The 25,623-nt window shown below is 37.4% G+C and overlaps 1 protein-coding gene across 2 annotated transcripts; it reads left to right on the forward strand.

Moving 5' to 3' along the window:
- Window positions 1–2,128: 2,128 nt before the first annotated feature.
- Window positions 2,129–25,149, forward strand: LOC127452929 (methanethiol oxidase). 2 transcript variants are annotated; one of them, XM_051718818.1, is made up of 12 exons: window positions 2,129–2,277; window positions 11,922–11,978; window positions 12,318–12,430; window positions 12,596–12,781; window positions 13,150–13,270; window positions 13,353–13,535; window positions 13,629–13,810; window positions 13,909–13,987; window positions 22,742–22,863; window positions 22,977–23,069; window positions 23,322–23,440; window positions 24,269–25,149. In XM_051718818.1, the coding sequence occupies exons 1-12, from the start codon at window positions 2,247–2,249 to the stop codon at window positions 24,429–24,431; spliced, it is 1,449 nt and encodes a 482-aa protein (XP_051574778.1). In that variant the 5' UTR covers window positions 2,129–2,246; the 3' UTR covers window positions 24,432–25,149. The 2 variants fall into 2 exon arrangements, with proteins under 2 accessions (XP_051574778.1, XP_051574780.1); XM_051718820.1 differs by lacking the exon at window positions 2,129–2,277 and adding an exon at window positions 8,806–9,301 and having other exon boundaries at window positions 24,269–25,148.
- Window positions 25,150–25,623: the final 474 nt, after the last annotated feature.

Below are 25,623 nucleotides of genomic sequence, written 5' to 3' on the forward strand. Positions count from 1 at the left end.
ACAAATTTGGAAGCACACAAAGACCAAGCCATTTTTCTTTACTGGATTTAATGGAGTAACCAAATTCGTTAATTAGAAGGGGATGTCTACAAACTTTTGGCCATATATATATATATATATATATATATATATATAATATATATATATATAAATATAAATTTTTTATTTTTTTTCTCCAGGTTAAAATATATATATATATATATATATATATATATAATTTGAATTATACCTAATGTAACCATTGTGCCTGCACCCTTTTGATGAACTCTAAATGTATTTTAATGGACAGATTAAGTGTTACAAAATCACATTTCATTCAGTATTTTTAACTTGTATGTATCTGGCAGTAATTTGCACAATGTGTTTTTTTATTTTTTATTTCATTCATTCCATGATTTTCTTGTCATACAGATTCAAAGTGATGCGCTATGTCCCTTCCAGGGAAGGCAAGCTGACTGCACTTGGCTATAAAATGGGAAAAATCAAGACTGAAAGAGGCCTCCGCAGATCATCATTGGACACCAGTAGTATTTCAGGTGCTGGGCTGGATGAAGACATGGACCAGGAAATGGCTCCTCTGGAAGATGAAGACACAGACACCGATACAGATAACAGTGATGAGGAACAGCCACATCAAACAGTGGACAGACAAAGGAATGATACTGTAACCAATTCTACACTTACACAACCTGTAAAACATAGAGAGGATATTCTGTCTATTCGTCAGCGGCGAATACTACTACTTGCATTGTGCTGTGGGATCCAGAAGGCATCCAAAGAAATGGGCACCAAACCTCAGGTCATTAAAACCTGGCTTCGAGACAAAGAAAAGCAAGTAAAGTTTTTAGGCGAAGGCAGCAGGAGTAGCTGTGGAGATGCTGGTGAACATCTAGTGGAGTGGGTTCTGGCCCAACGAGAACAGCAGCGTCCCATCAGTGAAGCAAAACTGTTTGAAAAAGCCTCTGAGCTGCAAAGCCAAACCAATGACAGCTCTTTCTGTATCTCGTATGAATGGGCTGTGAGCTTCATGTTGCAGCACAAATTGGGCTTGGATGCCTCTGTCGCAGTACGGGAACTTCCTCAGAGGATGGAGGATAATTGCTGCCGGTTCATTGAATCTGTGCACAGTCAAATTCAGACAAACAATGTCCAACAATGTGTCATTTGTGCTATGGATCAGCTCTCTGTTTTTGTGGACTTCAACATGATGAAATCCAGCATAAACCGAGAGAGAGCCTTTCAGTTGACTGGGTCTGGGAAGCCTTTTGTGAAGATTTATCTTTCGATGCTTGCAGATGGTACAGTGCTCCCTGTAATGCTCTTTACAAGTCCTGGCGCAAGCAAGTTAAGAAGCAGCCCTTCAGACTCTATCCTCCTTATGTCTAAAGAGGAAGGATTTAGTGCATCAGAAGAGCTAGAGGTTTGGGCTACCCAAGTGTGGAAACAGCATCTCGATTCTCAGAACGAGAAGGAGGCCCTGCTGGTTATGGATAGCCATCACAGCAACGTGTCTGAGGAGTTCATATCGACAGTCAGTAGCACCAAAACTCTAACCGCCATTGTTCCAGTTGGGTGCACTTACCGACATCAACCTCTGGAGATGTGCGTACGCCCTGTGCTGCAAAGGTTATTTCATTCTCGTTGGGCACAACAGTCAGCAAAATATGTTGCTGAATCTGAGGTTCAGCCTGAAGATCTAATGCAGCTTCTCGTTTCTTGGTTAGAAGAGGCCATATCTTGCTTCTCTAGTAAACCTGAAGTTATCCAGCACTCATTCTGCTTGGCTCATGTGATTCCTGATCAGGAAGACCATGCAAATTTGCCAGGTAGTCCATTGGATCTGTTGAATTTGCTTTCAGAGGCTGTTCTTGGACCTGAAGTGATAGATTCAGAGTCGTCAGAAGAAGAGCCAATGGACACGTGTGCTGTAGACAAAGTGGGCCAGGTTACTGAGAAAATCGATTTAACGCAGGAGTCAGAGGCAATAGAAATATGCACTGGAGATAAAACAAGCCAGGTTGCTGAGAAAATTGATTTAACACAGGAAAATGAAGTCGATCAAACAGACGATGAAGACAGAGCACAGTCAGAGAGTAACGAGACAGAACAACAAATGCTGGAAAGGATGGAAGAATGTTTGGAAATTTCAAGTGAGTCTACAGATTTCTCTCATTCGTCCCCTGAATCAGAGGCCCCATCTCACAATTCTGAACAAGACGATATCTCAGAATCTGGTCTAGATCCTAATGATGACCAAACAGACTCTGCATCAAACAGGTGATATTTGATGTAAAGAGGCATTCTCAAAATTGAACAGATGGATCTATGGACTAAACTAACTTGTAAATGTGACTTGATCTGAGTGTGCCTGTCAAGACCATTGTGTATATTTATATGTTGAGTAAAAATGTAAAAAAAAAAAAAATTTTTTTTATAACTGCATAGATTAAAAGGATAGACAATGCATGATTTGCAAAATTTTCTGCTGTTCATTCTTTTTGTTTAATTATTAGCATAAACAAATAGCTGACATATTGTGTTAGACTTTTCTTTGTCTATGGACAAACATTACTTGTGTTTAGATTTGACAAATGCTCAAAATCTGCAAATGCTTTAGTCATTCTGAAGTTGTATTGAATTTAATTTTACCAAGCCAGATTCAGACTACTAGACCTACAATAGATACTTATTAGGCTAATCACATAATATAAAATGATTACACCTGAAATGAAGAACAATGAAAAGATGGTATTTTTGTTGTTGTTTCATGCAGTGATTTATTATTTGTTAAAGCTGAAGTGTATAATTATTAGTTTGATGTTAAAATACTTTCTAAGGGTAGACCGATCGGTTTTAAAGATTAATCTGTGCAAATAGTTGCTTTTTGAAACTATTGGTTATCGGCAAAAACCTATGCAGTTAGTTTTTATTATTATTATTATTATTATTGATTAACAATAATGTGGGTATTTGCTTTATTTAAATCTTTCATCATTGATAATTTTCATCCATATTTTTATCCTCACATCGATGCATATTTTGCTTAGATAATCAAGTGTTCTAAATTTAAGCGAGGGCATGCAAAGAAAAATGTGACTATATGGAAACGTGCCCCATCAGCACTAACATCGTGTCTCCAACATAATATCTTGTGAATAATCATAATAAGCCTTGTTCCTCATTGAACCTCAACTGGTGAAATATATACAGGTGCATCTCAATAAATTAGAATGTCGTGGAAAAGTTCATTTATTTCAGTAATTCAACTCAAATTGTGAAACTCGTGTATTAAATAAATTCAGTGCACACAGACTGAAGTAGTTTAAGTCTTTGGTTCTTTTAATTGTGATGATTTTGGCTCACATTTAACAAAAACCCACCAATTCACTATCTCAAAAAATTAGAATACATCATAAGACCAATAAAAAAAACATTTTTAGTGAATTGTTGGCCTTCTGGAAAGTATGTTCATTTACTGTATATGTACTCAATACTTGGTAGGGGCTCCTTTTGCTTTAATTACTGCCTCAATTCAGCGTGGCATGGAGGTGATCAGTTTGTGGCACTGCTGAGGTGGTATGGAAGCCCAGGTTTCTTTGACAGTGGCCTTCAGCTCATCTGCATTTTTTGGTCTCTTGTTTCTCATTTTCCTCTTGACAATACCCCGTAGATTCTCTATGGGGTTCAGGTCTGGCGAGTTTGCTGGCCAGTCAAGCACACCAACACCATGGTCATTTAACCAACTTTTGGTGCTTTTGGCAGTGTGGGCAGGTGCCAAATCCTGCTGGAAAATGAAATCAGCATCTTTAAAAAGCTGGTCAGCAGAAGGAAGCATGAAGTGCTCCAAAATTTCTTGGTAAACGGGTGCAGTGACTTTGGTTTTCAAAAAACACAATGGACCAACACCAGCAGATGACACTACACCCCAAATCATCACAGACTGTGGAAACTTAACACTGGACTTCAAGCAACTTGGGCTATGAGCTTCTCCACCCTTCCTCCAGACTCTAGGACCTTGGTTTCCAAATGAAATACAAAACCTGCTCTCATCTGAAAAGAGGACTTTGGACCACTGGGCAACAGTCCAGTTCTTCTTCTCCTTAGCCCAGGTAAGACGCCTCTGACGTTGTCTGTGGTTCAGGAGTGGCTTAACAAGAGGAATACGACAACTGTAGCCAAATTCCTTGACACGTCTGTGTGTGGTGGCTCTTGATGCCTTGACCCCAGCCTCAGTCCATTCCTTGTGAAGTTCATCCAAATTCTTGAATCGATTTTGCTTGACAATCCTCATAAGGCTGTGGTTCTCTCGGTTGGTAGTGCATCTTTTTCTTCCACACTTTTTCCTTCCACTCAACTTTCTGTTAACATGCTTGGATACAGCACTCTGTGAACAGCCAGCTTCTTTGGCAATGAATGTTTGTGGCTTACCCTCCTTGTGAAGGATGTCAATGATTGTCTTCTGGACAACTGTCAGATCAGCAGTCTTCCCCATGATTGTGTAGCCTAGTGAACCAAACTGAGAGACCATTTTGAAGGCTCAGGAAACTTTTGCAGGTGTTTTGAGTTGATTAGCTGATTGGCATGTCACCATATTCTAATTTTCTGAGATAGTGAATTGGTGGGTTTTTGTTAAATGTGAGCCAAAATCATCACAATTAAAAGAACCAAAGACTTAAACTACTTCAGTCTGTGTGCATTGAATTTATTTAATACACGAGTTTCACAATTTGAGTTGCATTACTGAAATAAATGAACTTTTCCACGACATTCTAATTTATTGAGATGCACCTGTATATATATGTAAACAAAACCCTTCATCTGGTGATTATCTATGCTACAAAAAGCTTAATTTGGTAAATACTTACATATAAAGCATTGTAACGGAGCCAAGTCTCCGTCAATTAAAAATAATTCTGTTATTTTTATTTTTTATTTTTTATTTTTTTTGGGCTTGTTTACAGTTAATAGTCCCACATTCTGCACCAAATCTTCAGGCTCTATTTTCGTTACTGCACCAGGTGCAGCTCTACGTGCAAAGACCATGTGTTACGTCTTATCCAATGTTCGTGAGAGCACTAATTCTGAGCCCACTTTTTGTGTCCGCGCAAGTGGGTGGGAGTGTTTGAGCTGTCTGTTGGTATATGTTAACGAAGTGCCGCAAAGCGCAATTCGCTAATTTCATAAGAAATATGTCATTATGCTAAGACATTTGAGAACCACGTCTTATCTCATTGCAAAGTCTAAACTCCGTTCCTGCATTTGCAGTTTGGGGATTCCACAAGCAAATGATATCAAACAGCTATCAATTACTTTCAATACCAGCCTTGATTTGTGTGTCAGTAGGTCAATATGGTTAAAAATAATAACTTTATAGCCTTTCCAAAGCTCAAGGATGATATAGAGAAATTAAATAATTAAACAGAGAAACGTATAACAGTTATACATTACAAAACAATGAACAATGGCAGAGAAGTAATGCATATTTCAAGCAGGTGAGATTCGGGCGAGCAGGATGAGAGCCAACAGTTAGAAAAGCCAACTGAGAACATACAACACATATATCGCTGTCCTGAGCAGCGCAGGCTACAATACAGTCACAGAGCAGGGGATATATTGCATACAGACCATTTACAATACCAAATTCTTATGAATGGGCTGTCTTCATTTATATTGACATTGCTTGACAGGAAATTTAATATTTAAAAGGACGCGGACAGTGCAATAATTAGAAAACCTCAATCAAATTGTACTTGTCCCAACCCATTAGCGCTTTGCCAACCCAGTTGTACCTAGATTTAGCACATGCTTGCACGAAAATATCAATTCTTAGCCATGCCCACTGACTCTGCGCATATGGTGTATCGCATTGTGCTCCTAAAATTGTGCCCTTCATTTTATCTGTTTTTTGGGGTTTTTGGTTGAACAATAACTGGGATTTTATTCATTTTGGACTCTTGTAGCCTCTGTGCAGTCAATACAGTCCATAGTAAGGAAAGACTTAAGAATTATTTTTAACATTCTATAAATCTGTTTTAAAAACTATCTGCCAATTAATCTGTTATCAGCCTTTTCCACCAGAGTTAACGGATTTGGCAAAATCCTAGGGGTCGACCTTTAATCTCATCCCAGTTTACTTTGCAAAGACAACTAGAAGACATTTTTTTGGTTGATTTCCTTAAATCTGGCTCAGTGGCGCTATCAAAACATTGCTCTGTTTGAGTGTCCCACCCAGCCCTTACACAGTAGCATTGTCTCAACAAATGGTGTGAGTTTAGGGTGGGACTAACTGTTTAATGACCAATGAAAGACTGAAAATTTTAAAATCTGATTGGTGATGCTACTCACTTCAGAAATTACACACTTCAGCTTTAATATAGTTTTTGAAGTTGGCTCGAATTTTGCTGAGCCTAACTGCTTCTATTCCTTCAAAGCTTTACAAGTGTATTCGTGATAAAGCAAGATTATATTATACTGTATGGCTCTGCTGAAGTTCAGCTTGTAGTGTTGGTTAAAAAGAATAGTTCACCCAGAAATTACAATTCTGTCATCATTTACTCACCGTCATGCCATACCAGATGTGTGACTTTCTTTATCTGCTGTACTCAAATGAAGATTTTTAGAAGAATTTCTCAACTCTTTTGGTCCATACAATGCAAGTGAATAGGTGCCAAAATTTTGAAGCTCCAAAAATCACATTAGTCAGCATAAAAGTAATACATAAGACTCCAGTGGTTAAATCCATATCTTCAGAAGCATGAAGAATGATAGGTGTGGGTGAGAATTATTGATTATATATCAAATTATTTATGCATACTGCCCCCTACTGGGCAGGGAGAAGAATTTCAAGCAAAAAATAACTTGAATATTGATCTTTTTCTCACCCACACAGATCATATCATTTCTGAAAATATGGATTAAAACACTGGAGTCATATGGATTACTTTTATGATGCCTTTATGTGGTTTTTGGTGTGTAAAAATGTTGACACCCATTCACTTGCATTGTATGGACCTTCAGAGCTGAAATATTCTTCTAAAAATCAAAATGTGTGTTCTGCAGAAGAAAGAAAGGCATACACATCTGGGATGGCATGAGGGTGAGTAAATGATGAGACAATTTTAATTTTTGGGTGAACTATTACTTTAACAACTGACTTGATCTAGACATTGAAGAGTCTTGATATTCATATTGCAACAATGAATGGAGTGTGCTTTAAAATATGTATATTCAGGATTGATTTCAGTATCTGAATTTAACTTAGCAACCACAAGATGGTGTAATTACACTGTGTCATTTTATATATTCAATTAAAACAAAATAACAAAACAAAGTAGCACATTATTTAAACCCATCCATGTTTGTAAAAGTGCTTACTCTGATTTTATCTCAGTTCAAAACAACCATTCTGTTTATAACTACAGTGTTCTGAAACAAGGACTTTTATGTATACATTTATGTAAAAAAACAAAACAAAGTTGATTACAAAGATAACAGGGAGACTTTTTGATGTTATTTTGATTCAGTGGCGAAAAAAGGCATAGTTCACCAAAAAATTTGAAAAAGGATGTTCCAAACCTGTATGACATTCTGTGTTCCGTGGAACACAAAAGGAGATGTTAGGCAGAATGTTAACATCAGTGTCCATGCACTGTCATTGTATGAGGGGGGAATGCAATGAAAATGAACGGTGACTGAGGTTAAAGGAATAGTTCACCCAAAAGGGAAAACATCTCTTATCATTTACTCCCTATAAATTCCATCCCTGATGTGTATGACTTTCTTCTGCAGAACACAAATAAAGATTTTAGAAGATTATTTCAGCTCTGTAGGTCCTCACAATGCAAGTGAATGGTGGCCAGAATATTGAAGCTCTAAAAAGCACTTAAAGGCAGCAAAAAAGTAATCCATACAATCCCAGTGATTAAATCCATGTCTTCAGAAGCGATATGATAGGTGTGGGTGAGAAACAGATCAATTTATAAGTCCTTTTTAATTGTAAATCTCCATCTTTGACCAGTCTCGACCAGTAGGTGGCGATATGCATGAAGAATGCGAATCCAAAAAACGAAATAAGGTGGAAGAAAAAGTGGAGATTTATAGTAAAATAGGACTTGAATATTGAACTGTTTCTCACCCACACCTATCGCTTCTGAAGACATGGATTTAACCACTGGAGTCAAATGGATTCCTTTTATACTGCCATTATGTGCTTTTTTGGGCTTCAATGTTCTAGCCACCATTCACTTGCATTGTATGGATCTACAGAGCTGAGATATCCATCTAAAAATCTTTGTTTGCATTCTGCAGAAGAAAGAAAGTCAAGTGAGAATTTTCATTTTTGGGTGAACTATTCCTTGAACATTATGACTAAAATCAACTTTTCTGTTCCACAGAATGATGACAGATTTTTATTTTTATTTTGGGGTTGTGCTTTGTGTTTTTGCATTCTTTAACAATTCCTTATTAATAAAATCTAAGTAAACTTAGTTTATGTATAAAGACCACGTTTCTTTTTCCCCACACTCCTCTGATGTTTTGATGTGGTCAGGATGTTGTTTTTATTTTTTTTTTATTTTTTTTTTTTGGTTTCCCACACTACATGCCATAGACCAATACCTATAGTGCAACATCTGAAAACTGCGTTTTAATTAGTTCTGACATTTTATCATCTACTGCGTTTGTATCTTCAAGTTTTGCACCCAGGTTTGTTGAGCATGCGCATTGCCTGAACGTTATGTAATACCGTTTCTTCAGCCAAAATATTTTGTCATGAAAAGCCCAGATTTGACCCCAAGTCATTCTTCAGATACATATAGGACAAGCGGGAGTGGTAGATTTAACCCTCATGCATTAAGATAACTCGAACATAAATAAAAAATGTGCGATTTGTTTTCGGCGGGAGATTACATTGTGCAGAAGTTGCAGAGTGGCTTTCTCCTTGCCAACGTGTTTCACTGCGAAAATGTAAATTAAAACACCTATTCAGCGGGGCAGTACGCTAGACAGGGGCTATATTTCCTGTTTGTGTAAATGGTTGTTTGCAGACCTACTAGTGTAACACCACACAGTGGTTTGCCTGGGACCGAGGTGATATTTAATGTCCCGTTTATTCTACAAGTGAACCCCTGGGTGTGGTTTTCAGGGATCAACAACTCGCAGTGGTGCCTCAGGCACAGCTTTTCTTCACTGAAGGCGTTAATGCAACTCGAAAACTATATATAAACTCATGCACGTACATTATTTTACTAGGTCGGCCATTGCAACTTTCACTGAGTTTCCGTCTGTGAGTTCACCAGCATGGGTAAGTATCATTTCTAATGCACTTTTATTTCTTTATTTAAGGATTGCTGATCATCTCTTATAATTTTCCAATATTTTGAACATTTGAATGTTTTCATTCGGACGTTTGGACGATTTTTGACATGAAAATATTGGTAACACTTTACAATAAGGTTCCATGAGCTAATGCATTAGGTATCATGAACAAACAATTAACAGTATATTTTTTTACAGCATTTATTAATCTTTGTTAATGTTAGTTAATAAAAATACAATTGTTCAATGTTAGCTCACAGTGAATTAACTAAGGTTAACTAATACAACTTTTGATTTAAAAAATGCATTCGTATATGTTTAAATTAACATTAACTAAGGTTAATAAATGCTTAATAAGTTTTGTTCATTGTTAGTTCATGTTAACTAATTCTGTTAACAAATGGAACCTTATTGTAAAGTGTTAGCAAAATATTCTTCCAATTTAACATTCATAGGCCTACCTGTTAAAATCATAATTGTAGCATTTGTGGAATTGGCACAACTTTTTGTACTAAAATCATTACTTAATGCTGCAGTGTACAAATAATTTGCATTGTATTGCAAGCAGGGGTACATTTTTCCATAGCGGCCAGCCCTGCCCCATTTACCCCCTTTCTATTTTACATTATATGCATCAAAGAATAGATGGAACTGTGTATTAAAAACACTTTCCCCCAGTTTCATTGCTTGATTTACAGTTTAAGCAAATGTGAGTGGTTATTGCCATTTTTATTCTAAACATTATAATAATCCTGTATGTATCTTGAAAATACTTATGGATAAGTGAGAAGTAAAATAAAGAATAATTAATTGAAAACAAAATGAAATGAGAAATAAAAGGGCTGTTTTCCTGGGCTCATTATATACCTCAACTTGCCTTCACAATATATATTTCACAAGTAGTCTGGAAGGAAATTGAAATCTTTGAGCATTAAAAAAGTAGAAGTTCCGAAAAGTAAGCCATAAATTCATATGATTCTCACTTTTGCTTACACAACACAATACATAACACTTTAAGATTTGCAGATGGTTGGTCAGTGGGGGATTTACGATGGGGGATATTTGCCTGGTTGTCAAGGGAAGGAAATCTTGGCAAGACACAGTGTCTCCTTGATTATTTTGACGCTGCACATCTGTGGTAGTTTGTGTGCAATTGTTTCAAATATTTACAGGACAGAGTAAGAATTTATTAGCTGTGTTCACTTGGTGAGGCATCATATTGATTCCTCTTAAGAATTAAAACAACATTTGTGGCTGAAAGTCATTTGATTACACAATACGTATGTACGTAGGTCAAGTGATTCCCTGATTCTTGAGATAATGGACAAAACAGGTTTTATATCTTAGTTTGTATTTTTTAATGCTAAATTAATTTAAAATGGATATATCTCTAGACAAAGGTCTTAGCTAATGAACCATGTAAGGGAACAGGTTTTTATAAAAATGTTCTTTTTTTTTTTTGTGGAAAATTGACATTTATTCACTTCATAACGTACAGTACATCTTACTGCAATTTATGTCAACTCTGTCAGACACACTAAAAAGCATGCTATTTCATTTTGATCCATCCAACAAGAGTGTAAAGTCTTTAATTATCTAATAATAGTGTTCATTGAAGGAGTTAAGTGATAAAAGACATTCTATACATTTTTGTTTTCTATTCTGAAATTCTGACGAAATGTAATATTTTTCCATCTTAACCATGTGTTTTACACCAGAGACATTTTTTTTCCCCCTCAGTTGAAGTTGCCTCTTGAACCTAAACTAAAATGCCAAAATTATTCCACAATTCTTAACAGAAATTGTCACAATGTAATGACATGATGGAACCACATAGACTTAAACATTGTTTCTTTAAAATATAAAAAGAGGTACTCCAGGGTTATAGCTGACCATGACATTGTCTGATTTATTCAGGATTATAAAACAAATCTGACGGAGGTGACGTAAAGTGAGGACACAACTTTGATTGTTTTTATGGAAAATATAATATAAAGTTTACTTTATGTATCGTTTGATATCTTACAGATCTCTACCTTTCATTTGATATGTATATCTGTGAATTTGTTGCATTTTTAAACACTTTGGCAGTGTAACATTGTGACCTCTTGCTGAGGACAGGTAAAGTTACATGTGCTTCCAAGTATAGAGCATGCATTTAAAAAAAATTCTAATGAAATTATTACAAAATATAAGCAATGAATGCCCTGAGTATACAAACTTTTTCAGTATTTTTATTCATATGAATTTCTTGATTTTTTTAACATACAGAGAACTTTTTTTATGTAGGACATTTTTTGTCCCTTATCTAAAGAATCAGTGGACTGATTCAACTAAAAATGACATGAGTTGAAAAAAGAAGGTAACTTTACACATTTATATAGTCTCACACATTTGTAGTTATTTAGAAATTCTCTAATAAATAAAATTGGTTTTGTCATCATTTTACATTTGTGATGTTCATTGTTTTATTATTATTTATTTATTTTAGTATGAGATTTAATACGAAACTCATCATGTTAGAGTCTGACCTGCTTTAGTTACTGATTGACATTGTACACAAACTGTAATAATCAGAATATCTGACATTTGCTGTCTGCTTGCAGCTTCAACTTGCTCAGGATGTGGACCTGGATATGAAAGTCCTCTGGACGCCATGAAAGGTTAGTTTCTTCATAAGAATGCATATTCCTTAAATAAAGTAGTGGTTAACATTTGGGGTTGGTAATTCAAAAATTGCAAGTCACTGCAAGGTAGGAGTGACCTTTGATATGAAGACTGGCTGAGACAAATCACCATTGTGGAACATCTTGCAGCTCCTCATCCCCACCACCAGAGGTCCCCCTCACCTGAATATTAGACTGTTCCTCATTCATTGAACACACCAGTTTCAGTCTTTATCATGCATGTTGATATTAAAAGGCATTCACAGTAGGTCATGAGCCCAAGATCAATGAATAATTATTTCAACTTTAAACGTAAGCCCTCAATTCTTGCAACAGGTCCTCGAGAGGAGATTGTCTACCTGCCATGCATTTATCGCAACACAGAGATTCAGAAACCTGACTACCTTGCAACTGTTGATGTTAATCCACAGTCTCCCAATTTTTGCAAGGTACAAACAAATATGACGCATATACTCAAAAAACTGCCTTGTAACCCTGTTACTTTTCTGGAGTCTCTGCTATCCTTTAGCACCATTGCGGTATGTTTCTATGGGATACTCCAGAGCAGTACTCAACTAATGTTGGCATTATGCTTTTGTATTGGTCATATCTAGGTGATTCACAGGTTACCCATGCCCAATTTAAAGGACGAGCTACACCATTCTGGTTGGAATGCCTGTAGCAGTTGCTTTGACGATGCCTCCAAAAAACGCAACCGTCTAATCTTGCCCTCCTTGATCTCCTCGCGTATCTACGTAGTTGATGTAGGGACAGATTCTCGGGCCCCACGGCTTCACAAGGTTCACATTTAATTTTGTGTTCTATTCACTTTCATTTATACACATGCAAACAGGTGTGCAAACATACGTATGCATAGAATTTTCATTTTTGCTTTGTACTAAAGTTCAAGTTTGGTGAACCCTGGCCTGTGAATTTGTAAACAAGCAGAAAAAAAAAACACAGATGATGTAAATGCCCTCATTTAGAATTTTTTGAAAAGCCCTTGAGTATGACATTTTTCATTCTGTTGCCCAGATGTGATGGGGTCCAAAGTAATTCTACATGTAGTGTAATGTGAACACCCCTTAATTCATGATTTTTGACTCTGAGAATGTTTAGTTCTTGCCAAACCTTAAAATGCTTTCCATTAATCTCTCTCCAACCCCAGACAGTGGAGCCCACAGATCTGTTCTGGAAATGTGGTCTGGCCAACCCCCACACTTCTCACTGTCTTGGCAGTGGCCAAATCATGATCAGTACCATGGGTGATCCCTCGGGTAACGGCAAAGGTAAGGTGCTGTGTTCTCCTCCTTCAGAGGTCATTACACATTTGAAATGCCTACATCTCAACTCATTTGTGCTTGTTGTAAGGTGGTTTTGTGTTACTGGATGGGGAGACCTTCGAAGTCATTGGCAACTGGGAGCAGCCAGGTGAAGCGGCACCCTTTGGTTATGACTTCTGGTACCAACCTCGCCATAACGTCATGATAAGCACTGAGTGGGGAGCGCCCAAAGCATTGGGACATGGCTTTAACCCTGCAGATGTCAAAGCTGGTACATACTGTCTACATACAGCACATTTTGTTATGCTGAAGGTTTGCTGATTGATAAAATGTGGTGTACTGTGTAATATAAATATGTTTGTAGGTCACTATGGACAGCGCCTCCATGTGTGGGACTGGACCACCCACAAGCGAATCCAAACTCTGGATCTGGGAGAAGAGGGCGCAATCCCTCTAGAGATCCGATTCCTGCATGACCCTGCTGCAGCTGAGGGCTTTGTGGGCTGTGCGCTTCAGGGCACGGTCTTCCGCTTCTACAAAACCACGGCAAGCACATAAAAAAGCCATCCATTGTCAATCTACTTTAAATGATATTGCAGTATTTTGCCAATAAATGTTTTAGGTTCAAATTTTGTGTTTCACAGAAAGAGGACTGGGCCGCAGAGCGAGTCATCAAAGTTCCCAGCAAAAAGGTGGAAGGTTGGGCTCTTCCTGAGATGCCAAGTGAGTGTTTTTTACGTTTAAAAAAAAAGTGTTGCAGTTGTTTTGAAATATGTTTTAAAAATTGAATTTTTTTAAACTTGACAAAACATCTTTAAAGTGTGGTGAGGTGCCAAAAAAAACTGTGGGACAAGCCAAAATGTTTTCTTTGTAAATGGCACCTTAGAAGTGCTGTATAGTGGAGATGGCAAAAAAAAAAAGTGAAATAGTTTTATTTATTTATTTATTTATTTTTTACATAGATTTTTACTTGGGTTGTCAGTCAAATTTTTTACAATGATGTGCCTATTAATTAATCAGATTAAAAAAATGTTCCGGGCTCTATACAAGTTAAGCTCAATCGACAGCATTTGTGGCATAATGTTGATTACCGCAAAAATTTATTTCGACTCGTTCGTCCTTTTCTTTAAAAAAAGCAAAAATTGAGGTTACAGTGAGGCAATTGCAATGGAAGTGAATGGGGAAAATGAAAGTGAATGTGGCCAATTTATGAAGGGTTTAAACAGAAATTTGAAGTTTTTAATTTTATAAAAGCACTCATGTATTATCTGAGCTCTAAAATTGTTTAAATTGTAATTTTTACAGTCATTTTAGGGTTTGTTGACATTACAACGTCATGGTAACGAAGTTGTCAAATTGTGTATAACTTTACACAGAAAAGATTAGTAAGCGATTTCATCACACTAAAATCATGTTTACACACATATCCTTTATGTCTTGTGGCTATACTTTTGAATCAGTGAGTATTTTAATGTTCAAAATTTGGCCCCCATTCACTTCCAGTGTAAGTGCCTTACTGTAACCTCGATTTATTTTTTTCCCGATTAACATTTTTTATTGATTCATAAAGATGACAAAGAAAAACAAATACAATGAAACAACATTTAACTCCCACTACTACCCCTCCCCATCCAACAACCCCACCCCGACCCCCAACGAACATCCCTGTGGTCACACATAAGTACACACAGTATATATATAATAATCATACACATCTAAAACTACGCCTCTCTCTCCACAGCCTCTCCTCGAGAATCCCCAAAAATGCCAAATAACTGCCCCACATTTCCCATCAAATGAATCCCAGATCCCCAGCCTTCTACATGACACCTCCTCGAAAGCTGCCAACCTTCCCATCTCCGCACACCACTCCCGAAATGAGGGTGCTCCAGCCGACTTCCTTCCCCTTAAAACAATCTGTTTCATAACACTGGTCAGGACCCAATTTTTTTTAATGTGTTTATCCCCTATATCGATGACCGCCCCATCGCCCAAAACACAGTGTCTGGTGCAAAACTAAACCCTAGTGCCCAACACATCACACACAAAACTCTGAACCTTCAACCAAAATTCCTGGATCTCAGCACACCACCAAAAAACATGGGCCATGTCTCCATCCTCCGATTGGCATCGCCAGCAGATTGGTGTGTCTTTAAGACCAAGCCTGTGCAATCTAGAGGGGTCCAATAAAATCTTGAATTGCATAAGGCGCATCCTTGCATCTCTAGATGCAGACTTGATGTTTTTTAGAATCCTAGCCCACACTCCCTCCTCCAATACCGTTTAAATCTTTCTCCCGTAATCTCTTGATAGAAGTTGTAGCTCCATCCCCAGACACTGAATTAGCAGGGAGTAATACACTGATGCCTCATGACCTTTTCCAAAAGCAGTAATCACCACTTCCAGAGTATCTGCCACTTTAGGGGGGTGTATACTACTCCCAAAAATAGTACAGAGCAGATGTTGCAGCTGTAAATACCTGAAGAACTGAGATCTGGGAATCCCAAAATGTTGAACCAGATTATCAAAGGATCTGAACGCTCCACTCTCATATAGGTCACAGAGTGTAGAAACCCCCCCTCACAATCCACTCTGACCAGCAGAAAGGGTACTTATTAATACATAATTTTGGGTTCAGCCATATGCTTGAGGCAACATTTAAATAAATGTCCGAATTAAACACTCTGGACACTTTTGTCCATACCGAATACAAATGTGAGATAACGGGGTGTAACTTAACTTCTCTGATTAGTTTGATAGAAACGCTTTGCAATGGCGAAATAGGGGCAAGAACTTCCTGTTCAATACAAAACCAGGGAGGCTCTCTCAGGTGGAAGCGACCAATGAGCCAAATGTCTGAGACCGAATGCATAATATAAAACAAAATCTTGGGTAGGCCTAGCCCACCTTTGTCAATCAGCCTATGTAATTTATTGAAATGTAATCTGGGACGCTTACCATTCCAAATGAAGGACTTTGCCATGCTATCAGATTGCTTGAAATAAGAGAGGGGGACATCTACAGGGAGAGATTGTTGCAGGTAGTTGAATTTTGGAATACAATTTATTTTAATAACATTAACTTTCCCAATCATAGATAAATGTAATGAAGTCCACCTGCCCACATTGCTCGAAAACTTTTTATTAAGGGGTCAAAATTAACTCTAACTAAATCACACAAATTTGCTGGGAATAAAATGCCCAAATACTTAATGCCCTGTTTGGGCACTGGAAGTCGCCCGGCTGAAAAGCCATCGCTGGAAAGTACGCTGTCAGAGCCAAAGCTTCGGATTTAGACCAATTGACTCTGTATCCTGAGAACTTAGAAAAGGAATTAATAATTCTGTGGAGGTAGGGCATAGATCTAGTGTGGTCGGAGACGAATAATAAAATTTCATCTGTGTAAAGCAAAAGTTTATGCGCCAATACCTCCCGCCACCACCCCTGGAAAATCATCTTCCTTTCTTATCGCGGCTGCTAATGGTTCCAGGGCAAGACAGAACAATAATGGGGAAAGAGGGCAACCCTGCCGGGTGCCCCTATCCAGAGTAAAATGATCTGAAATTAATCCATTTGTTTGTACTGCTGCTACCGGGTGTCTATAAAATAACTTAATCCATCCAATAAAAGTATTCCCAAACCCATATATTTCCAAAATCTTTAAAAGATAATCCCATTCTACCATATCAAACGCCTTTTTGGCATCAAGTGAGATGGCAGTGACTGGAGTCTAATCATTAACCACTGACCACATGATAGTGATGAAACGCCTAATGTTATCAGAAGCGCTGCAGCCCCGAATAAACCCCACCTGATCTATATGTATAAGAGATGTCATAACTTTAATTAATCGGTTAGCCAGAATTTTTGACAATATTTTTACGTCTAGCTAGATCAGGGAAATTGGACGGTAACTCTTACAGGTGGATCTTTGTCCTTTTTAAGAATCAGACTGATCTGGTTTCCATTCTTTAATGATTCCATATAAACTTCTAACATAAGTGGAGCCAGTTCTGTAACATAAGATCTAAAAATTCAGCGGCAAAGCCGTCTGGCCCCAAATTACCTCGTCAAGCTCCTCCAAGTTTATCTCGGAATCAAGAGAATTTTTTTGCTCCGTCGTCAGTTTAGGGAGTTCTAATTGTTCCACAAATTTTCTAATATCTTCATTAGTAGACGAAGACATGGAACTAAAGAGATCAAGATAGAATTCTTTAAAAGCATTATTAATATCAATGGCCGAGGTAAATATTTTACCACCAGCAGATTTCACTGAGGGAATGGTAAAAAAAAGACTCTCTCTGCTTTATATATCTAGCCAAAAGCTTCCCTGCTTTGTCCCCCAACTCAAAGTATGACTGTCTTGCCCTGAATAGCCAAAACTCCACTTTCTGTGACAAAATAGTATTATATCTGTATTTCAGTCGGGTCAATTCTGAGGCCATCATATGACATTCGGCGCTTCAGCTCTGCCTCGGCACTTTTAATATTCCCTCCCAACTCCACGAGTTCTCATGCTTTGGATTTTTTTGGTGAATGAGGCATACTGTATGATTCGACCCCTAAGAACCGCCTTAAGTGCCTCCCAAGCCACGGTCACAGAGGATACTGAGGACCAGTTGGTCTCCATATAAACATTGATTTCAGCCTTTAACATTTGTTGAAATTCAGGATTTTGTAAAAGGGATACATTAAAGCACCAACTATATGATTTCTTTTTCTCCGTATGTGGCAACATCTCTAAACTCACCAGGGCATGATCTGAGACTAAGATGTTTCCAACTGAGCAATCAACAAGAGATGAAATGAGGGACTTCGATATAATAAAAAAAAATCTATTCTAGAATAAATCTTATGGACTGATGAAAAAAAATTATAGTCCCTACCAGATGGGTTCAAAAGTCTCCAAAAGATCAAGATTTTTACACATCCTGTGAAGCGTCAGTGTTGCTCTAGGTGGCTTACACACTTTTGCTTCACTATGATCAAGGACTGAATCCATCAATAGATTAAAGTCTCCTTCCAATATTATATCATGAGGTGTGCCAGCGGCTTGCAACATCCCTTCAAGATCTATAAAAAAGCCCTGATCATCAACATTAGGTGTGTAAATATTAGCCAAAATCAACCTTTGCCCCTGAATTTCTGCTAAAACAATAATGACTCTTCTAATTTATCATTAATCTGTTTGAGACATTTGAATTGCAGATGCTTACTTATCAGTGTAAAGACTCCCCTGACTTCTTTGCATATTGTCTTCCTAGAACAGTTAAGGATCAGGGTGTATCGAATCTCACCGGTTTATGACATAAAAAGTATTAAAACTAGCAAAGTGCGCAGAGCTCGCCAGTCACACGTCTGAACCCCGCATGGTGTCACATAACTCCCCTTGTAAACTCGATTTTTGCTTTTTTTTAAGAAAAGGAGGAATGAGTCAAAATACATAATCGACATTATGCCACAAATGCTGTCGATTGAGCTTAACTTGTATTGAACCCAGAACATTCCTTTAATTGCATATCAATATTTACTGAGAAAGGCCTCCAAATAAAGGTCATTTAGATTATAATAATTAAAATGATAAAAGTGTAATATATAATAAATATTATAATTCAGATAATTCAAAGACAGCACACATATATTGTAGCTACAGACAAGTAAAGCATTTAGACCAGTGGTTCTCAAACTTTTTTGGATGAACGCCCCCTTCTTCATTACCACATGTAAAAGCAATAAATACAAAATATTTATAAGTTGTAACAAAAATGTATTATATTCCCTCACTCCCCTAATGTAGCCTATGACATATTTAATAGAGCTGAAGTAGTGATATGATAATATTTATTATCAATCTATTTCTGCCTAAAGTACAGTTAGGGTTACTATAGTAAATTCAAGGGTGGTGATGTAGAATTCTGTGCCGAATTCAAATGGTTTCCACTTCTCATGCCTTGCTTCTTACTGGCCACGTTTACATGCAACCAAATAATCCATTTAGGTTCCGACTGATAGCTCAGTCGGATTGAAAAGCCTTCATGTAAACACAAAAATGATCAGATTGAGCTGGATCCAAATTAAATTTCCATCCGATTGAAGGGGGTGGTGTAGAATAAAATAATCAGATTAAAATAAAAATGTTAGCCATGTAAACGTTTGAATCCGACTACTCAATCGTATTCAAAATACCTTGCGCTCATGCGCAGAGATGTGGTGCATACAGTTGTGCTCACAAGTTTGCATACCCTGACAAAAATTGTGAAATTTTGGCATTGATTTTGAAAATATGACTGATCATGCAACAAAACTGTCTTTTATTTAAGAATAGTGATCATATGAAGCCATTTATTATCACATAGTTGTTTGGCTCCTTTTTAAATCATAATGATAACAGAAATCACCCAAATGGCCCTGATCAAAAGTGTGACACACATAGGTTTAAATGGCAATTAAAGGTTAATTTCCCACACCTGTGGCTTTTTAAATTGCAATTAGTGTCTGTGTATAAATAGTCAATGAGTTGTTAGCTCTCACGTGGATGCATTGAGCAGGCTAGATACTGAGCCATGGGGAGCAGAAAAGAACTGTCAAAAGACCTGCGTAACAAGGTAATGGAACTTTATAAAGATGGAAAAGGATATAAAAAGATATCCAAAGCCTTGAAAATGCCAGTCAGTACTGTTCAATCACTTATTAAGAAGTGGAAAATTCGGGGATCTCTTGATACCAAGCCAAGGTCAGATAGACCAAGAAAGATTTCAGCCACAACTGCCAGAAGAATTGTTCGGGATACAAAGAAAAACCCACAGGTAACCTCAGGAGAAATACAGGCTGCTCTGGAAAAAGACAGTGTGGTTGTTTCAAGGAGCACAATACGACGATACCTGAACAGAAATTAGCTGCATGGTCAAGTTGCCAGAAAGAAGTCTTTACTGTGCCAATGCCACAAAAAAGCCCAGTTACAATATGCCCGACAACACCTTGACACGCCTCACAGCTTCTGGCACACTGTAATTTGGAGTGACGAGACCAAAATAGAGCTTTATGGTCACAACCATAAGCGCTATGTTTGGAGAGGGGTCAACAAGGCCTATAGTGAAAAGAATACCATCCCCACTGTGAAGCATGGTGGTGGCTCACTGATGCTTTGGGGGTGTGTGAGCTCTAAAGGCATGGGGAATCCTGTGAAAATTGATGGCAAGATGAATGCAGCATGTTATCAGAAAATACTGGCAGACAATTTGCATTCTTCTGCACGAAAGCTGCACATGGGACGCTCTTGGACTTTCCAGCACAACAACGACCCTAAGCACAAGGCCAAGTTGACCCTCCAGTGGTTACAGCAGAAAAAGGTGAAGGTTCTGGAGTGGCCATCGCAGTCTCCTGACCTTAATATCATCGAGCCACTCTGGGGAGATCTCAAATGTGCGGTTCATGCAAGACGACCAAAGACTTTGCATGACCTGGAGGCATTTTGCCAAGACGAATGGGCAGCTATACCACCTGAAAGAATTTGATGCCACATAGACAACTATTACAAAAGACTGCACGCTGTCATTGATGCTAAAGGGGGCAATACACAGTATTAAGAATTAAGGGTATGCAGACTTTTGAACAGGGGTCATTTCATTTTTTTCTTTGTTGCCATGTTTTGTTTTATGATTGTGCCATTCTGTTATAACCTACAGTTGAATATGAATCCCATAAGAAATAAAAGAAATGTGTTTTGCCTGCCCACTCATGTTTTCTTTAAAAATGGTACATATAATACCAATTCAAAATTATGCAAACTTTTAAGCACAACTGTACGTACGTTTATACATAATACTCTTCGTGTGAACTTACAAAGCAATGACAAAACACATTATTAAGGGTATGCGGGCTCGCACTGAATATTCTACAGGGCACGTATGTTCTTTCATGGCATCACATAAAGCAAAAAACAACATTGTGTCATTCTTAATAGGGACATTAAGCAGCAGGTGCGGTTACGGTGTTCTGACATCACTCACTTCCTGACGTCGAAACCATAACTTCTAAAGCATATCTTCTTTGCCAAAGTGACAGTCGATCATACGTGACAGATTAGGAAAGTAAATGTTAGAATATATTTTACAAGAGATGATGCAAAGGGAACACCGTAAATAGCCTAAACATCCTCCTCAAAACTTATGTTAAATTACACATATTAACGCTTTGAATAAAAAAACCTCAAAAATATCGGTAGACTATTAATAATAATATCTTTGTTTTAGACATTGGCTTTTTATATCGTACAAGAGTAAAACTCTTCTTCTGACAGTTATTTAACACTGCAAACATCACTTCTCTTGCTGTTTTAAATAGCCTAACTTTTTTATTTCTTGAATGATTAAATGCTCCGTTCCACCATCATTATTGCTTAGTGATTTTTGCAAATAGCGTCCCGTCCGCAGATGTTGCTTAAAGTCCCTATTATTTTGTTTCCATTCCACATCTGTAAACTCCTTTAAGGACAACTCTCACCCACATGTCTTTACTTCATACTCGCATCCAGAGATGCCTGCGGTTAGATTGGAGGAGGAATGGGCATGAGGCAAACATGGTTAAGTCAGACAGGGTATTAGACGTTGCTTCTAATTCTTCGTTTGCCGAGTAGAATGAGTAACATAAGAAGAAAGCTTTTCTGGCATATTTTTAGATATCTCAAAGCAAAAACACAAAGTATGGACTTTGGTGCCATTCTCACTTTCTCAGCCTTTCTCCGCTTCTTCGGAATACAACGACTGACGCTCTTCACATGTGCAGAAGTTTGATTCGGAATACATGTAATGCACATGTAAACATATATTTGTATCAGATTGCAAAGACATATAAACAGTACATTCGGAATCAACACTCGGATTGGCGGTACCACCCCCACTGAGAACCCCTGATTTAGACAATACAAAAAGTGGCTTTAAAGTCAAAATATTGGTTGTTTTACTTCCATATCATTCAATATAATCCAAGTGTTTGTTGGTTTGACGAGGCGTGTTGCCTGTACAACAGGCGCTGACTGCCCCCTACTGCATCGAGGTGGTACATCAAGCATGAATTGAAATTGAGCAATTTACAGGTTGGGCATGATTAATTGCATTATATCAAATTAATTGCACAAAATTTGCATGTTAAATTGACAGCACTAATTTTTACATTTGTTGTTGGTGGTTGCCCATGCAAAACTGGCCACTATAATGCTCAGGTGTTCTGGCCAGTAGCTAAGACATCACTAGGTGGTTGTTAGGGTGCTTTTGGTGGATGTTAGGTGATTGCTTATGAAAAGAGCCCACCTATGTTTGAGATTTTATTTATTTTTTTGCCCATTTTGTCATCTACCAGGTGAAAATCTGTCAGATTACAAAATAATAATAGTGATGCCTCAGCAAGCACCCCTAATTATGTTAGACACTAATTTAAAATAGATTTTTATCTACCCATCTGTTGAAATCCTTTGCCATAGGTCTTATTACAGATATCTTGATCTCATTGGATGATCGCTTCCTGTACTTCAGTAACTGGTTACATGGAGACATTCGACAGTATGACATCACTGATAGGAGGAATCCTTGTATGGTGGGTCAGGTAAGACCAGTATTGGCAGAATGAAGACACTTTGGTCTACATTTATAAATTGTATGTAAGCAGTGTCTAAACAGTGAAATGTACGTTTAATTATATTAAATAAAATTTGCAAGGTGTTCCTTGGGGGCAGCATTTTGAAAGATGGATCTGTAAAAGTACTGGAGGACAAAGAACTGAATAGCCAGCCAATTCCCCGGATAGTGAAGGTACCTTTGCAATTTCTAAGTACAGTTTTGTTGAAAGACCATGTAATTTTTGTGTTGTTTATGATAAAACTGATTGTGCTAAGTGTTTATATTTGAATAAACAGTGTACACTGAGAAAAATCGCCTAAGGCTTTAACATAGTCACTAACAGAATAACAGATGACCCAACTAATTGTCCTCCAGATCATCAGGTCATACAGAGCCATTAGAGCACATCATTTCCTAGCGGTTAATCATTCTTTTCCACATCAGGGAAAAAGGGTTCAGGGAGGCCCTCAGATGCTACAACTGAGCTTGGATGGAAAAAGACTCTACGTCACCACCTCTTTATACAGTGCATGGGACAAGCAGTTCTACCCTGACCTTGTAAAGTGAGAATGTTTTCTTTTTATTAAGCTGCAGTTTTCAAATTTAAAAATGTGTTAAAATATTTGCTCCTTTTCCAAGCTTAAAATGTAGAACCAACTATAAGTTAGCCATTTGTTGGCTGAATTTCCCCGCAAAGTATAAACAATGCAGCTCTATTGTGCCATCAAAACATTGCTCTGTTTGTTTGAGAATCCCAACCAGCCCAACACGGCAACCTAGACCTTTTTCACACTCCGCGTTTTGGAAGTAAACGATTGCAGGGTAAACTTCAACAGCGATGAATGGGGGTGAATGGGAGACCACAGCAAATATTATTTTCACTTACCCATTGCTCCAAGAGCAAAAGAAAAAATCGATAGTGGTAGATTAAGACAGTCAGATGGGAGAAGATGCCAAATTTACTGTCACTCTCTCAGCAGCTGTAATAGAAACCCCCTTGCAGCTGTGGTAATTCATTTTTTTAAACTAATTCCAGGGTAATATAACACAAAGCATAATTATACAGTTTAAAAAAGTTTGCTAGATTTACACTGCTAAACAAGGTGGAAATGGTCTATTCTCTTAACCAGTGGAGTGAGTTTGGGGCGGGATAGGTTTTATCGACCAATGGTAGATGGCAGGATTGTTCGGGAAGCCTGTTTAAAAAAATATTTGAAAACATTGTAATTCGATTTGTTGATGCAAATTACACATTTCAGCTTCAATGTTATTTATGATTATATATTTTTTATAATAATGATCATGCAATTTGGCTCTTAAAATTGTTTCTGGAGTTACCTCTCTGATGTATTTATTACACACTATCAACATGCCTTTTACTTTCGCTTTAGGGAGGGTTCAGTGATGATGCAGATTGACGTTGACACAGATAAAGGTGGCCTAAAGCTCAACGAGGATTTCCTTGTGGATTTCGGAGCAGAGCCAGGAGGTCCCGCGCTGGCCCATGAGCTCAGATATCCTGGTGGAGACTGTACCTCTGATATCTGGTTATGAAATTGAGGCCAAGACATCATGTTCTGAGGGGCTCAGTTATTCTCATCATGTATGTAGTAATGCTCACTATTTAGTGGAGATCCTCAATGCTCATCATGCTTATTGTTTGTATGGACCAAATGCTAAAAGGGATAGTTCACCCAGAATTTAAAATTCTGTGATCATATACTCACCCTCATGTCGTTCCAAACCCCTAAGACTGTCACAAAAGGATATGTTAAGAACTGACAGCCTCAGTTACCATTCACGTTTATTGCATCTTTTTTTCCATACAATAAAAGTGAATTGTGAATGGTGAATTGAATAAAAGCGAATTGTGACTGAGGCTAACATTATGCCCAACATCTTCATTTGTGTTTCACAGAAGAAAATCATACAGGTTTGCAACATAATTAGCAACTGCAGAGTGAATTATGTGTATTATGTGAGTCACATCAAATATTAAAACTAATTCTCATTAACTATTTTTTTTTTTTTTAAATAAATATTTTTTAGCCCAGTGAACTTCTTTCTAAAGGATGTTATTTGTTTGTAGGGCTTTCCAAATCATTAGAATTGCAAAGTATATTTTTAAACACATGATACAAGTGCACAGAGAATGCTAAATCCATCTCTCTATGTCCATGTATTCCTATCCTGTTAAGAATATGTTCTAACAAAAAATAATTCATTATGCTATATTTTTATTTTCAGTGCTTTGAAATAAAAATAAAAAAATAAATAAAAATGGAAATTTAAATATAATGTTTGTAGCAAAGAAAATGTAAGAACTGGTTATTATTATAAACACTTTTGCAAGGCATATTTTCCCCGCCAAGATACAGGGAATCTTAAGTGGTTTTCGAGCAGCTATGCCTTCTCTTATGTTGCATTCACTCCAGCATGAAAATCAGTTCTGTATGAGCATTCAGAGATGTTTTTGCTTTTTAAGGAATTAGTAATTCTTCTCTTTTTTTAAAGGAATATTCCATGTTCAATACAAATTAAGCTCAATCGACAGCATTTGTGGTAATCACCATTATGCCACAAATGCTGTCGATTGAGCTTCATTTGTATTAAACACAGAATATTCCTTGAAAAAAAGAGAAAAATTACTAATTCCTTAAAAAGAGAAAACAGCTCAGAATGCTCAAAAAATAACAATGAATTGTCCCTATTTAAAAAAATAAATAAATAAATTAAGGATACAGTG

Source organism: Myxocyprinus asiaticus, chromosome 15 (genome assembly GCF_019703515.2).
Source record: "Myxocyprinus asiaticus isolate MX2 ecotype Aquarium Trade chromosome 15, UBuf_Myxa_2, whole genome shotgun sequence".
In the NCBI taxonomy this organism is placed as follows: Eukaryota; Metazoa; Chordata; class Actinopteri; order Cypriniformes; family Catostomidae; genus Myxocyprinus; species Myxocyprinus asiaticus.

Excerpts from the sequence above, each read along its gene's own strand:
- LOC127452929 (XM_051718818.1), top strand. The coding sequence starts at position 2,247 with ATGATGACCAAACAGACTCTGCATCAAACAG. Across the intron at positions 13,811-13,908 it reads TCCGCTTCTACAAAACCACG|AAAGAGGACTGGGCCGCAGA; the intron begins GCAAGCACATAA and ends TGTGTTTCACAG. Across the intron at positions 22,864-22,976 it reads ATCCTTGTATGGTGGGTCAG|GTGTTCCTTGGGGGCAGCAT; the intron begins GTAAGACCAGTA and ends AAAATTTGCAAG.